The sequence below is a fragment of the Trichosurus vulpecula genome, chromosome 3 (assembly GCF_011100635.1).
Source record: "Trichosurus vulpecula isolate mTriVul1 chromosome 3, mTriVul1.pri, whole genome shotgun sequence".
NCBI lineage: Eukaryota > Metazoa > Chordata > Mammalia > Diprotodontia > Phalangeridae > Trichosurus > Trichosurus vulpecula.
Window position 1 is genome coordinate 211,197,374 of NC_050575.1, and position 14,389 is coordinate 211,211,762.

General features: G+C 47.1%; 1 protein-coding gene across 1 annotated transcript; it reads right to left on the minus strand.

Moving 5' to 3' along the window:
* Window positions 1–264: 264 nt before the first annotated feature.
* GTF3C2 (general transcription factor IIIC subunit 2) lies at window positions 265–12,638 on the minus strand. Its single transcript, XM_036752326.1, has 19 exons — window positions 12,585–12,638; window positions 9,447–9,730; window positions 8,676–9,033; window positions 7,838–8,129; window positions 7,494–7,588; window positions 7,193–7,270; window positions 6,966–7,064; window positions 6,157–6,384; window positions 5,841–5,952; window positions 5,450–5,558; window positions 4,669–4,694; window positions 4,350–4,479; window positions 3,224–3,368; window positions 2,960–3,121; window positions 2,706–2,793; window positions 2,224–2,352; window positions 1,581–1,733; window positions 1,333–1,440; window positions 265–1,017 (listed from the first exon to the last, which is right to left on the minus strand). The coding sequence occupies exons 2-19, from the start codon at window positions 9,709–9,711 to the stop codon at window positions 799–801; spliced, it is 2,796 nt and encodes a 931-aa protein (XP_036608221.1). The 5' UTR covers window positions 9,712–9,730; window positions 12,585–12,638; the 3' UTR covers window positions 265–798.
* Between the last annotated feature and the right edge of the window lie 1,751 nt (window positions 12,639–14,389).

Consider the following 14,389-nt stretch of genomic DNA (forward strand, 5'->3'; position numbering starts at 1 on the left):
ACCCTTTGTAATTGAGCCCTGGGGATCCCACAGTCAACACCATGTAGCTAAAGTATGTGTGGCAATGTTTGGATCTTTGTGAGCCTGTACCACCCATGTGCTTGCCCTGTTGGTCTGACACAAAAGAAGCTCCACTGCAATAAAACATTTGAACTGTATTCCTCACAGCTCTGGGTGCACGTTCAGCTGTGGGGAGGACCCCTGGCAGTCTTACCATAACTGTTCCACCCCTTTCTTCCCAAAGCACAAGCACACAAGATGGAGTCCAAAACACTCAGCACCTTTACTCAGTTCTGCCTCCAAGTACAACAGGCTCAATATGAGCAATTTGACCTCCAACCCCATGTCTGACATAGGGCTGCTTCTGCGGTGTTTGCCGAGGAGACTAGAGTTCACATCCGGACACCCCCTGCCAGCAGGGGGGGCAGTGATTACGGAGAACAGGATCAGTCTGTAGAGTCCTGAGGATGCAGTCCTTATAGCCTAACAGCATTGTAGATTTAGAGCTGGAAGGAACCTCCAAGGTCTAGTCCAACTCCTTCATTTTATGGAAGAGAAAACTGAGGCCCAGGTGATTTTCTCAAGGTCAAATACACCATAACTAGTTAAACTAGAATTCAAACCCAGGTCCTCTGACTATAAATTCTACTGTACCATTCTGAAGATGTCAGCCTTGGGTAGGTTTGCAATTTGGGGAAGTTTCCAGTTTGCTTGGCTCAGAGCTATAAATGTCATATAGCTACTAAGTAGCATCAGGACCAAGGAATTCTGAATCCCCAGGGCTCCATGTTCAATAAACTACGGGTTGGGCAGCAGGTGGTAGTTGGTTGGGGGAAAGCTGGGCCCCTGAGGTGGGGAGGGTGGCTGAAACATGGCGCTGAAGTGGGCTCTGCTCTCAAGCTGCATCCGGTGGCCCAAGGGGGAGGTAAGGCCACGAACACAGTGTACCCTCACCAGTCCTGACTGGCCTCCAGAAACCAACCAACCATAAGAGTCCAAGTTTGGGCTGAAACGTACCTGTGAGAGAGAAAGAAAATGTGCACAGGCTTCTGAATTAATATAGAACAGACCCCATGGGCAAAGGATCCAGGAGAGATTAACTTATTTAAACACTTTACTTGTCCTTGATACCAACTATAGGCCCCAGGAACAAACCAAAGGCTGGACAGAACAATGTGAGTATGAGAATGAGTATAGGGGAGGGGGGGAGAAAGGAGGGGGTGGAAAACCCCTCTGAGCCTCAGTCTGTTTTCTCATCTGTAAAATGAGGAGTTGGGACTAAATGACTTCTAAGTTCCCTCCATCTCCAAACTGATGATCCTATGAGCATACCTTGTGAACAGCCTCCAGCTGCAGCCTATCCAGACAGAGCTGAGAGCGCCCCTCTCCTTCTTGCATGCGAAGCACTGGTTCTCTTTGAAGCAAATCTTGGAATCCACGCTGTAGTTAAGCAGTGTTAACTTAAGTTTTAGGATACTGTCTTCATACTAAGGACCTTCTCAGGCCTCACAGTTATTCCCTTCACCACAGAAACCCCATCTTCTACCTGACTTTTTGGCTACCCGCTGGCCCCAACTTACCAGGTCTGTGTCTCTGAAGAGCAGGTAGTGATGTTCAACTGTTTCAGCATAAGTTCTGGCCTTGGGAGGTCCAGGGACCAAAGGGGAGGCAGCATGGTGATCTTGGTCTTCAGAACCCTCCCAGTAGGGCAGCAAATCAGCCTTGTATATGGGCTATAGAATTGGGATGCCAAATATTGGAGACGGGATGAGGGAAAAAGGAAAACAAATTATAGTTCTAGTAAGACTCGTGGGCCCCTGAGGTTAGGGTAGGAAAGGTGCAGATATGGGAGAAAAAAATAAATTTAGGTCATAGGTTTGAGCTGGACCTAGAGCTCCCTCATTGAAACTGAAGCCCAGAAAGATGAAGCAATTTGCTCAAGGTCACACCAACAATAAGCTGGTGGTAAGAGTTGAGACTCAACCTGGGTCTTCTGCCTCCCAATCCAGCACGTTCCCACCACATCATGCCAAAGATAAATGGCTTGCCCAAGGCCACACAAGAACTAAACCAGGACTTTAAACTCCCAAATCCAGTACTTTCTCCACTGAACCAACCCCAGCTGGAAGGAAAACTACATTAACTTCTGTTCAGACAAGCTGGAAAGGCAGATGGACTGAAGGAACCATGGATGGCATATCCATCAGACACTGAGATACTCACAAATCTGCGCTCAGCTGGACGCTTGACATTCATCGGGTTGAGGGCCATGTCAGGCAGCACAGCAGCGATGAGCTCCCCTGACATGTCCCCCGCAGCCACTGCCCCAAGCCAGTCTGAGCCTGACAGACTCTACAACGAGACATGAGCATCAGAGTCCTGTCTTCCTAAGGGGGTATATGACTATTAAATATACAACACACTCCTCTTCCCTCTCAGACTGCTGCTTGTCCCTCTCCTTGCTCTGTATAATAACAAAAAGTTCTTTGACAGCAAGAGTTCTTAACCTTTTTGGTACCATGGGCTTCTTTTTTAGTTAAGTGAACCGTATTCAGAATAATGTTTTTAAATGCATAAAATAAAATAGAAAGTATTGTAAAGGAAATCAATTAAAATACAATTATCAAAATATCTTTAAAAGCAAGGTCACGGACCCTAGGTTAAGAACCCCCACTTAGAGTAATAAAAGGTAAGGAAAGACTCACCCAGACAGTGCCTTTTCGAGGAGCTGTGAAATAGGCCTTGAAACCAAGGAAACCAGCATCAATGTAGTGAATCCCACAAAGCCCATAGCTTTGAGAGAGAGAAAGATGTCAATCCTCATGTAGCCTTAAGATCAGATTCAGCCCTCAGAATCTCACTCACATTTGGCCCAAACACCCAGCACCCTTGGCACTGCCCCCGCCCCCAATCTAGTCCCTCTAATCCCAATTCCTTTCTTTTTCCCTGCCCTACATACGAGGCATAACAGTTGTCCTGGGCCACAGTTACTCCACTGTAAGGGAGCAGCCATGCCAGCTCTGTACTTAAGAAACGTTTGATACAGTTGATAGGCTCGTAGGGTCGTCGTAAGTCCCAGAATTTGATCTTCCGGTCACTTCCAGCAGAGACTAGAAAGTTACTACAAAAAGATTGAAAAGCAGGCCATTACTCAACAGATCCCATAAATGTTGACCTGTCCCATCATTCATCTTCTATCTCCTTTGCTCCCGCTGTTCTGTACCTATTAGCTTTGCACCACTGAAGGCAACGCACAGCCTGATCATGGGCTGGGAGGCAGTGAAAGGGATAGAGTTTCAAGGAGCCATCCGGGAGTCGAACACGCTGCAACAGTGATGTGGTGGGTAGATTCCAGATTGCTATTGTGCCTAAGGTAGAGACCGATATTATTTATGAACACAACAGGCCAGGACCTCATCCCTCATTACTGTCTCCCCTCCTAGGGCCCTTGAGCCCTTTCCCTTATCTCCAAACACCATCAGAAAAGAATAAGTGAGACCCATGTGAGACATCCTGAGTAGCTACACTTAACCCTCCCACCAGAGCTACAACTTCTCAGCCTGCCCTCCATCCTCAAAAAGCCAGTTCCACTCTGAGGTCTCACCACATACACACACACGCGTGCACACACGAAACTGACAAAGCTGACAAAGAAGGAAAATGAAAAATACTAGAGGTGTTGTGGGAAAACAGGTATGTTAATACATTGTTGATGGAGCCGTGAAATCGTAGCCATTCTGGAAAAAATTTGAAATTATGACCCAAAAGTTAGTAGTACTACCCCCAAAGAGATCAAAGAAAGCAGAAAAGGATCCATCCATACAAACATAGTTATAACAGATCTTTTTTTGTGATGGCAGAGAACTGGAAACTGATGGGGTACCTATCAATTTGGGAATGGCTGAACAAGTTAGGCTATACTTATGTGATGGAATACTGTTGTGTTGTAGGAAATTATGAAGGGGATGGTTTCAGAGAAATTTGGGAAGCCTCTAATGAACTGATACAGAGTGAAAGAAGCAGAATGAGGAGAAAAATTTATACAATAATACCATTATTGTAAAGATAAACAGCTTTGAAAGACTTAGGAAACTTGATCAACCCAATGACCAATTACAATTCCAGAGGCCTCAAGATGAAACATACTGCCCACCTCCCAAAAGACAGGTGATGGACTCATAGTACAGACCGAAACATAGGGTTTTTTTGGACATTTTGGTCCTGGTTTATGTGGTGGTGTTAGTTTGTTTGTTTGTTTTGGGGGAGCGGGGCGCAAGTGCAAGAGAGAAAATGCAGATATGAAAATAAAATAAAATTTAATTTTAAAAGTTGTTTCTGTGTCCACTCACCATCATAGAACCCAGCTGCCAGATGCTGATGGGGCCGTGTTGGCATCCAGGCAAGAGTGAAACACTGACCACACTCAGAAGGCTCCCCTGCTTGTACTGAGCCCACCTGAAGAGAGGCCACACACTGTACCTGTAAGGTTAAAGAAGAGTGGGACTTAGTAACATCTATTTCAGAAGAGGCTCAGGGCGCACTTTAGTCAGGAGAGCACGAAATCACATCCAGAAAATTAGCAGCAGCTGGCAAGAAGACCAATTTGAAGAAGGAAGGTTAGAGGTCAGATGGAGTATCAGCCAGATAGAAAGAGATTCCCTTACTCACCTTATAGATAGGAGGCTTGAGAGCATCTGTGAGGACAGAGAGAGATGACATGGTGAGGAATAGGAGACATGGGACTCCTTGGAGTCCTCCATAACCTACGGCTTCTATTTTTCATCCCTCACCTCCTTATGGCTGCTTTGGCTAAGACTTAGGCACCCTTCCTCCCTCTACCTTCCTCTACCTCCTCCCACAGGAGGGCAAAATAGCAAAAGAGGAGGGAACAAGAAAGGACACAGGGTTTGATGGGGGGAAACAGGAAACTAGAGAAAACATGGGACAGGAGCCCAGTAAATCCCCTTTGTTAGCAACAACTCTGGCAGATTTTTTTTTTTGGCCAGACCCAAGATTTCCCACAGTTTCAGGAATTCCTAGTGAGGGGCTTTTTCCATCAATGTAGACTGACAACTGTTTTATCATTTAGTCTGGGCTAAATGGGGCACTGAGAAGCAACCTGTCCAGGGTCACACAGCCCGTACGTGACAGGGGAAGGACACTCTTTGGCTGTCTCTCCTCAGTAGATGCTTTACACAACTGATTAACCATGAAAGTGAGAGAAGGAAGACAATGTGAAAGTAGACAGTGGATTACAATTAGAATGTGCAGCCAATTACCAACAGTGAGTTATTATATATACAGTGGCAGATATATGTACATATATATCAGTGTATATGGATGGATGACAGTATGTAAAGAATACTGGGGGTATAACCAAGAATTATGGTTCCCTGTGCTTTGACTAGTACCTCCCCAAGGACCCTGAAATCCTTATTGTTCCCCTTACCTTGAGGCTGAAGGGCGAGAAGTTCCTCAGGGTGGGGTAGACTAAGCAGTAGCACCTTCCCATCTGAACAGGCCAGAGCCAGGAGACCCAGCCGGGGCAGGAAAGGAGCCTATTGGATAAGGCCAAGGCAAGAGCCAAATCTTCAGACTCCTGCCTTACCCATCTCTGCCTCTATTTCCCTCTTGGAAAATGTCTGTTTCTTGGCTGACCTCCCACAGAATCCAGATACTCCCACTCTGTCAAACAAGCCTTCTTTCACTTCTACTACCCACTTCCACCCAACCCTGGGAGCTCTCAGGGCTCCTCTTGCAGACATCTAACTTAGACTCCTCTTGGATCTAAACTTGGAGTCTAAATTCTATCCTCATTTCCTCCACAATTCAGAAAGTACCTTTCTTGTGGTGCTGGGCAACTCCCAGCCTCCACTAGGGCAGAACTTGAGATCCCAGATGCACCCATGATCACAAGCAATGCCATAGGCAAGGTGGGCCTTATTGCTTGGGCTGGAAGGAGAAGATAAAACAGGGAGAATGAATGGAAAGTATCCTTGCCATTATATCACATTCAATGAAGCAGAAACTTGTCTTTTAGGGGAGGCTTCTTCCCCAGTCCCTCTAACACAGTTTTCTGTAGCTTTCCCAGTCCCCCTATACTCCATCCCCATTCCAGTCTGCTCTCTTCTTGCAGGGTTCCCAGCCCCACCTCACCAGCTTTCTTGCTGCAGTGTCCCAAGGTCCCAGAGCTGTAGAAGCCCAGGGCCTTCATGAGGCCGGCTCAGTGAATGGGTTTCATTCATACTGGGGCTGCAGAATAGTGCCACATACTGGGAAGCAACTGCACCTTCAGGTACTGGGCACCATTCTAGTGCCCAGAGTGGTCCCCCTGTGAAGAAGGACACATCCCATCGCTCTGGATGTGGTGCCAGTGAGCTAAACCTACAGAAAAAGACAAGGTTGTATCCTTAGGTAAGACATAACTGGATTACAAGGATTAGGGAAAAGAAGGATATAGACTAGTTCTGATTCAAAGTGAGGTCACTGAAACTGAGCTTATTCATCAGGAAATGGGGAAAGTCTAACACAGAATAAAAAATTAAAGCATGTATACTCATTCATCCAATACCTTGCTTCTCCTACTTCCCAATTCTAATTATGTTCTAATCTACAGTCAATAATGAATCTTGAGCCTATCATAGCCCTAGATGACTTGGCATGGCTCCTAAAGCTCTGAGCTACTACAAGGTACTCAGTGTTCAGTTGCTCCAGGTATATCAAAGAACAAACCCTAATCTGTGCTGGCCCTAAAGCCACCACACAGGAGACCTATAATCCTGGGGCCACATATGACCACTGTGGTCATAGGATCCCTGCCCCTAGGACTAGAATGACAGCTAGTCCTTTCCTAGTGAGGAAAAGAAGAACAAATTGCCACCACATTTCTATTTGCTACTTTTCAGTCCTTATCCCATTGGCACCTAGCAGAAATGGAAGCTGACTCTAAAGCTGACCCCTCTTACCTATTTATCCTATAAAGAGTGCTATCCTCAGGAAGACCTTCCCGTTGCACAGAGAAAAGAGGAGACCTCAGCTCCTGAGGCAAGTATGATGCTGCTTCACTAGAGGAAGACAAAGGGAACATTATATCCCCACTGGTTCGAGCCCTCCCATGTTCCTTCTGTAATTTTCTAGCCTTCCCTTTTCTTCCTGTGACTTCCTTAGCTTAAAGGACAGCACTTGGGCTTACCTTTCAGATAGTAAGTGCCACTTCAAAGCTGAAGGGATCCACTCAGGGAACTCCCAGTGTGAATGGCTTTGCTCTCGGCTAGGAGGACAGGAGAAAGGGTTACCAAGAAAAGAGTAGAAACTAAGGTCCAGAGTTTTCCCTTTCAGTCACCACTATCATTATAACCTCACTGAAGTGTTAGCTTTTCTTCACTTCCTCGTGGTCCACTTTCTGTTTTAAATCTCTCAGCTTCCCACTCTATGTCCCATTCTTCCCACTCCCTTTACCACGTGTCTCCCCCTTGCCATCCCCAGGGTCTCACAGGGTCTTGGTGAGGTTGAGGCTTTTCCAAACAGGAGCCATGATAGAATTTGGAAGCCCATTGGGAGCCAGTCCCCGGCATTGTTGTTTCTGTTTCTGAAAGATTAAAGGAGAGAGATATTTTCATACACTTCAATTTCCTAGTAACCCTTTTTTCCCATTGGGCCCACCCAGTTTTCTGCCTGCCAACCTCCTGGTCACTTATTTATTTGTTCTGCCTCCTTGCCTTTTTACTTAACTCCATTATTTTTTGTGAAATTATCCTTCTGGTACCCTGCTGCCCCTGGCCATCCTGACAGCTACAGCTCTGATCCCTTTTAGTCTCCTGTTGCCCTTTCAGGTTACCCCTGAGGCAGTCCCACGAAGGCCACTCCCCCGAAGTGCTGTAAGCTCCAAGTCAGATGAGCTCTCACTTGGGGCTTCACTTTCTTCTTCTCCTTCTTCAATCTCAGCCTGAAGTACAAAGTCTGCATCCCGTGCTGAATCATCTTCTTCCTCTTCTCCATGCCAGGCTGCCCGCCGACGGCCCTGGCCCCGTTTAGGTTGGCCCCCTATCTCAGGGTTCTCAGGACAAGAGACTGGGGCAGGCAATGCTGAGGAGAGCTCTTCAGCCAATTCCTGAAGGTACAGAAGTGCCCTGTGGAATAGAACCAGGTCAGGGGCCATGGAAGAGAATCAGAATACAACAGGGTAAAGAAGCCAAAAGAGGAAGGGAGAAAGGTACAGATGGGAACAGAACTAAGAAAGGTATGGGCAGGGGAAAACCTTTTCAATCTATGCTACGTTCCCACCCAGATCAAGACATGGGAAAACTTTAGTGGAATGCAGTTAGAATGGAAGTTATAAAAAAGAAAATAACATAAAGAACAAGAAACCAATAAGGGTGTAGCGACGTATTTGCTGAACAAAGAGAATCTCAACCCTTAAAATTCCACCTTTAGTCTTAACACAGACCAAGATCTCATCTCTGACTCAGAAGCTTACCCAAATCCTGTTTGGTCTTCTGGTATTACCCCAAAACAGCCTATTTTAAATGAGATAATAATTGTAAAGTGCTCAGCACAGTGCCTAGCACATAATCAATGCTACGTAAATGTTACCTATTATTATTCTTTCTCACATCAGGCAAATCACTCCTACTGTACCCCATCATTCCCCCCCAACTCAGCCCCACAATTCTCACACTTTAGCAGCCCGCCGGCGGGGTCGTGCCCCTGGTGGGGCCTCAGGGTTCTCAGGGGGACTTTGTGGAGGTGGGGGTTCAGGCTGCTCTAACCCCTTTGACAATTTCATCAACAGCAGCTCAGCTTTTGACTTTCGACCTCGCTTCTTAGGGACAGTAGTAGGTGGAGGGCCAGACTGATCCAGGGGACCAGATCCCAGGGTCCCTGATGGAGGGTTGGCCTGCAGTAAGGTAGATGGGCAGTCACCCTTGGCCCCCACTCCACCCTTCTTTGGGCCTCTTCGAGTCCGAACACCTTTTTTCTTGCCAGTCTTTGGAGCCTTCACCTTTGAGATCTCTGGAATTCCTGAAGGAACAGCTACAGAAAAAGAGGAGAGGCTGTGGGCAAGGGGTCAGGCCTCAGAGCCTCTCCACCCATGCCCAGGCCTTGATCCTGGTAGACTTTCCCTGAGATACAAAGAGGAAAGAAAAAAAAAACATACTCTAAGTCAAGGGTGGGGAACCTGCAGCCTCACAACCACATGTGGCCTTCTAGATCCTTGGATGTGGCCTTTTGACTAAGTCCAAATCTTACAGAACAAATCCTTTTATTAAGGGGATTTGTTCTGTGAAGTGTGGATTCAGTCAAAGGGCCACACTTGAAGACCTAGAGGGTCACATGTGGCCTCGAGGCCACAGGTTCCCCATCCCCTACTCTAGGTCTATAAGAGGTCTTAAAATTAGTTTTCTTTTTCACCCTGAGGTGAGGAAATGGAGGGACTGGCTCCATACCTTGCCCTTCAGGTTTGGAGACATTTTCCGGCTCTGGGAGAGTATCCGGGTGGCTTTGTTTACTGGAGGGATCCTCAAATCCAAGAGAGATTGAAGGCATCATTATGGAACTATCCTCACATGTTGTCTTAGCCCCAAATGTTGGGGCCTCAGAGCCAAGCTGGTCTGGTACTTCTTTTCTAGGAGACTCTGTCACAGTAGTTTCCCCCATGGGGTTGGCCCCTCCCAGTGTAACGCAGCCGACCCCTACAGCATCCATCAGCATTACTCTTCAGTGGCTACACCTGCACATACAGATGTGTATGATAAATAAATCAAAGTCACCAACTCCTTCATTGCTCTGCTTTTAGCTTTGATACCCTAACTCCACTTCTACACACCCCCTCACTCCCCAGTCAAGCACCTTCACTTTCCACTGTAGTCAGTAGACTGAAATAAGACAGGTTCAGGCTTTCAGGGAAGGACTAATACAGGATCGTTAGAATCTAGCTATGAAAATCCTTGCGAGATAACATTTCGCACCAGAATGAATTCCACAGGGTAAAGTGTGGTATTGCTACCTGTGCCTATCGCCAACCTAGACTTTGGATTTGGAAGGCATTTATATCAGGTTTCTTATTATTTGCCAATATACCACCACCTATAATATTGGCATTTAAGGGTTCTGAGTGAAGGTGCTACCAGTTTATAGTGAAGAGAAGGGGTTTTGGTTGCTCATTCCTATAACACCAACTGAGTTGTGTCAGAGGATCCCTGGCACCTTTCTGTGCCTATACTCAGAATGTATTTGTCCACCAGGCATGCAAGGGGCCCAGGCCAGGAAATACAGTACCTACTATGTGACAGGCATTGTGATAAGATCTGGGAATGCAAAGACAAAAGTGAAGACAGTCCCCCCCCTCCTCAGGAAATGTATACTCTAATGGGAGACTATAACACAGATAAGTAAAACAAAAATATGTGCAAAACAGTCATCTCCCTCACAGTCAACTCACTCTCTCCACTCATGCCACAACCACTCTTGTTATGGTCATCATCATCTCACCTGGACTATAGATAACCTGTTTCCCTGTATCCAACCTCTCCCCATTGAATCCATCCATAGTGACCAATCTGATATTCATAAAGCACAAATTTGCTCATGTCATATTACTTCACTAGTTCAAGTTGCTTCAGTGGTTTCCTATTACTTCAGAGATAAAATATGAATTATTATATCTGGCACTTAAAGACCTTCACAATTTGGTTCCAGCTTATCTTTTCAGCCTGATTATATATTACTTCCTCATATAAACTATACATTTTAGCCAAACTAGGCTACCTGCTATTCCTAGAATGTGCCAATTCATGCACTACCTTCAAGCTTCAGCACAGGTTGTCTCCCATACTTGGAATACTCTCCCTCTAATGGGGCTGATGGAGCAATGGGAACCCTAAAAAAGGGTTCTTGAACTTTCCTACAAATTCCAGAGACCTAGATCTCTGGCATTTGCCTGAGGCATCGGGCCCATCCCAGTCAAAAATCCTTTCAACAGGCCTTTCATTGTGGCCCCTGACCCAGCCTGGCTCTTCACTGTTACCTCCAGACCACCCAAGGCTCCTTGCCACTCCTAGATCAAATCCAGATCTTCCCAGTCTTTTTCTCCATAAAAGTAGGTCTTGTCCTTATCAAATGTACAGATTCACTAGGAATTTCGCTCACCCCAACCTGTGTCTTAATAAACTCATGACTTGGACTGAAAGGCTTGAGTGATCAAATTCTTTTAAGGCAGACCCCCACCCTGTACCTTTGCATTTTGGGGTCCCCAGCACCCCAAGACCACAACACCTCCTTATTCTGCCTCTTGGAAACCCTAGCTTTCTTCAAAATTCAGCTGTCACTTCCTCCAAAAAACCTTTCCTGATTCCTTTCCCAATTATTTTGTCTTTATTTGGTATTATTTTACACTTATATGTACATCCTGTACCGCCCCCCCCCCATGACTGTAAGCTTCTTGAGGGCAAGAACTGTTTCCTTAAGGCACCTAGGGGATAGAATGGCAGCGGACAGAATGGTGGATTTGGACACAGGAATGCACTAGTTCAAATCTGGCTTTAGAAGGTTAATAGTTGTGTGACTTTAGACAAGTCACTTAACCTGCCTGCCTCAGTTTCCTCAACAGTAAAAAGGAGGTAATAACAGCACCTACCTCCCAGGAATGTTGTGAGGATCAAATGTGATATTTGTAAAGTCCCTGGCACACAGTAGGCAACGGGTAAGTGCTAGCCGTCATCGCTTTTGTCTCTGTATCTAGCACCATGGAGCTTGGGCCCTGGAATCAGCACCGCCCCTGCCCCTGTCTACCTCAGTTTATTCATCTGTAAAATGGGGACACCTACTCCCCAGGGTTGATGTGAGAATAATGTGAGGTATTTCCAAATTGCTCTCAGTGCTATATACATCTAGCGATTACTATTACATCATGGGCACTTGATAAATGCCAGATGACGTGGAACATTGGGCACCGCCAGGTACCCCACCCTAAAACTGAGGAAGGTTAGGTTAGAGGCCTGGCCGGCAGCAAACTTGCCGTGAGAGCCCAGAAAAGCCACTTCCCCTTTCTGAGCCTTAGTTTCCTCCTCTATAAAACGAAGGAGTTGGACCAGATGACCTTTTGGGGCCCTTGAAGGCCTCGGTCCGGGATCCTGTGATGTCCTATCCCTTCTCTGGTCACCCCGTTTGTCAAAAGGCCGGGTTGGAAGGGGTGGATCCCAGGGCCCCGTTAGTTCTGGCAGGCCATGAGGGAGGAGCGAAGGCCAGGAGCCACCGCTCTGATCGGGCCGGGCCCCCGGGGTGCAGGAGGGGAGGCACGTCACGGGTCAGGGGTCAGGGGCCACGCGGTGCGGCTCCCGAGGGACGGGCGCGCGCCGCCCGGGAACGAAGGGTGGGGATGCGCGCGCCGCGGCGGCGTTACCACAGAGGGAGCTGGGGGCGGGAGCGGCGGCGCCCGCGGAGGCGGGGAGGGGGGTGAGAGGAAGGCCTGTGTTATTCCTGGCAAGCGGAGCAGGGGGGAGCCATCATTCCCCCGCTACACAGGGGAGGCGGGGAGCATGAGGCGCTGTCCTCGGGCCGCGCGGAGGCTGATGCCGTACACTCACCAACCACCGAAGCCCGACCGGAAGTCCAAGTTCGAAGATGGCGCGGCCTGGACCACCCTGGTCGCGGACGGATGACGTAGGGGGATGCAGCCACGTCTCGTTACTACAGATACCCCGGGACACTTCGGGGTCTGCCGTAGACTCCCAGCGCTCGGATCTCTGATTGGCTGTTAGGGGAATGGGGTGGAGTCAACCTCAGGCCGAAGGGCGTGACTTGTATCCTGGACTCCTACTGATTCCATTAGGAAACAGGGCTAAGCCTTTATGGATCCATCCTTTGAATGCATCTTAGCCTCCTTTGGAAAGGTCGTCTGGGAACTGTAGTCTTTTGCGGGGCTGGATGGGTGGGGAGCATTGCACATGCGCGCTGCCCTTCTCGACCTTTCACAGATCCCCGTACTGAGTGCTTATTCTTCTTCCTCGTTCTTTAGTTAAATAGAACGGGTCTCTCCTAAGCGAATGTTTCTTCTCTCCAGACACTGTGGTCCAGGGAGTGGCGGTTGGTGGGGCCAGAGCTGGGACAGAAGGGGGAAGGAAGTTGCACAAAAGGGGGCTCCAGGCTCGGATTTGGTGGGAAGCTACAGAAAGCCTTCGAAGGCGGGAGCAGCTCCTGAAAGATAAGCCTTGAGGACCTGCCTGCTGGAGGGTCTGGCCAGCAGGAGTGGGCAGGGAGGAGGATGCTGGAGATGGGTCGGTCCATCCAGTGCTGCACGTAGGGGAGGGGTCCAGCGAGGAGAGCTCCCAAATTCAACAGCCCTGGGTCAGTGAGAGACATTTCTCTGGGTTAATGGCACCTTAGCTGCTTCTCTTCCAGCCTCTCTGCGGGAGCCCGTAATCCCTCCTACCTCTTAACGGAAAACAACTTACATTCTTCCCTGATACCTATGAAAGTTGCCTGTACAAACTTGCTTGGCCTTGCCTATTATTTCCAATTTAGAATTTTTAAACAAAATCCATTTAATTCTGACCCTGCTTATTATGCATAACTGGAAAGGGATGGAGATCTAAAGTACTAAGGTTTTGAAAACTCAGTTTAAGGGTTTACGGGAACAAACTGGGAGTTTATTGCTACGTATTTAAAAAATGAGTGTTTATTAGTTGTTTGAATGAGTGCCCCGGAAGAGTGAGAGAGAAACATCTTCAGGAAGATACCCCAGGTAGGCAGGAGCGAGAAGCAAGCGAACAGGGTGGATAGCCATTTTTCAATCCGACAAAGACAGGAAGGTTTAAAAGAAGGGAAGCGAATTGGCTAGGCAGCACTGCCCTTGCAAAGGACCGAAAGGAATTCCCTTGATTTCCAAAGATAGATCCCTTGCCTTGCTCGCCAGTTCCGCCTGGTGGTTAATCAATTAGCCTTTGGCGCTATTATCGGGAGCTTGAAAATTTGTTTTTTTTAATATTCTGGAGGCATAGCAGTGGTGACACTGAATATTCTCCACATGGGAAACTTTTTTCTTTTTTTCTGATGCCCTTATTTTTGATCATCAAAATGTTTATGCATTGATTTTTGTTGGCTCTGAATTTCTCAAAGAAATTACTTTCAATATTTAATTTTGGTTTTGCTATTTTATTTTCAGTTTTGCCACTTTAAACTCCGTTTTTCCTTTTAAGCACCTTCTTTGGTAGTCTTCTAGAAAGCAATCAGATGCATTTATAAACTGCTTATAAATGCAAAGTACCTGTTTCATTGCTATTAATTGTTGCATTAAACATGTTCTGATAAGAAAGTGTATATGCAATAACTTTTGATTTATTAGATGTCTTATCTGTTGTTGGTTTATGAATGAAGTTTCTCTTGCTATCAT

Bases quoted from the DNA above. Each gene is read 5' to 3' on its own strand.
- GTF3C2 (XM_036752326.1), bottom strand. From the start codon at position 9,711: ATGCTGATGGATGCTGTAGGGGTCGGCTGCGTTACACTGGGAGGGGCC. The intron at 6,385-6,965 runs GTAAGAGGGGTC...CTTTTTCTGTAG, and splicing joins ACTCTTTATAGGATAAATAG to GTTTAGCTCACTGGCACCAC. The intron at 5,559-5,840 runs GTACTTTCTGAA...CTTATCCAATAG, and splicing joins TGCCCAGCACCACAAGAAAG to GCTCCTTTCCTGCCCCGGCT.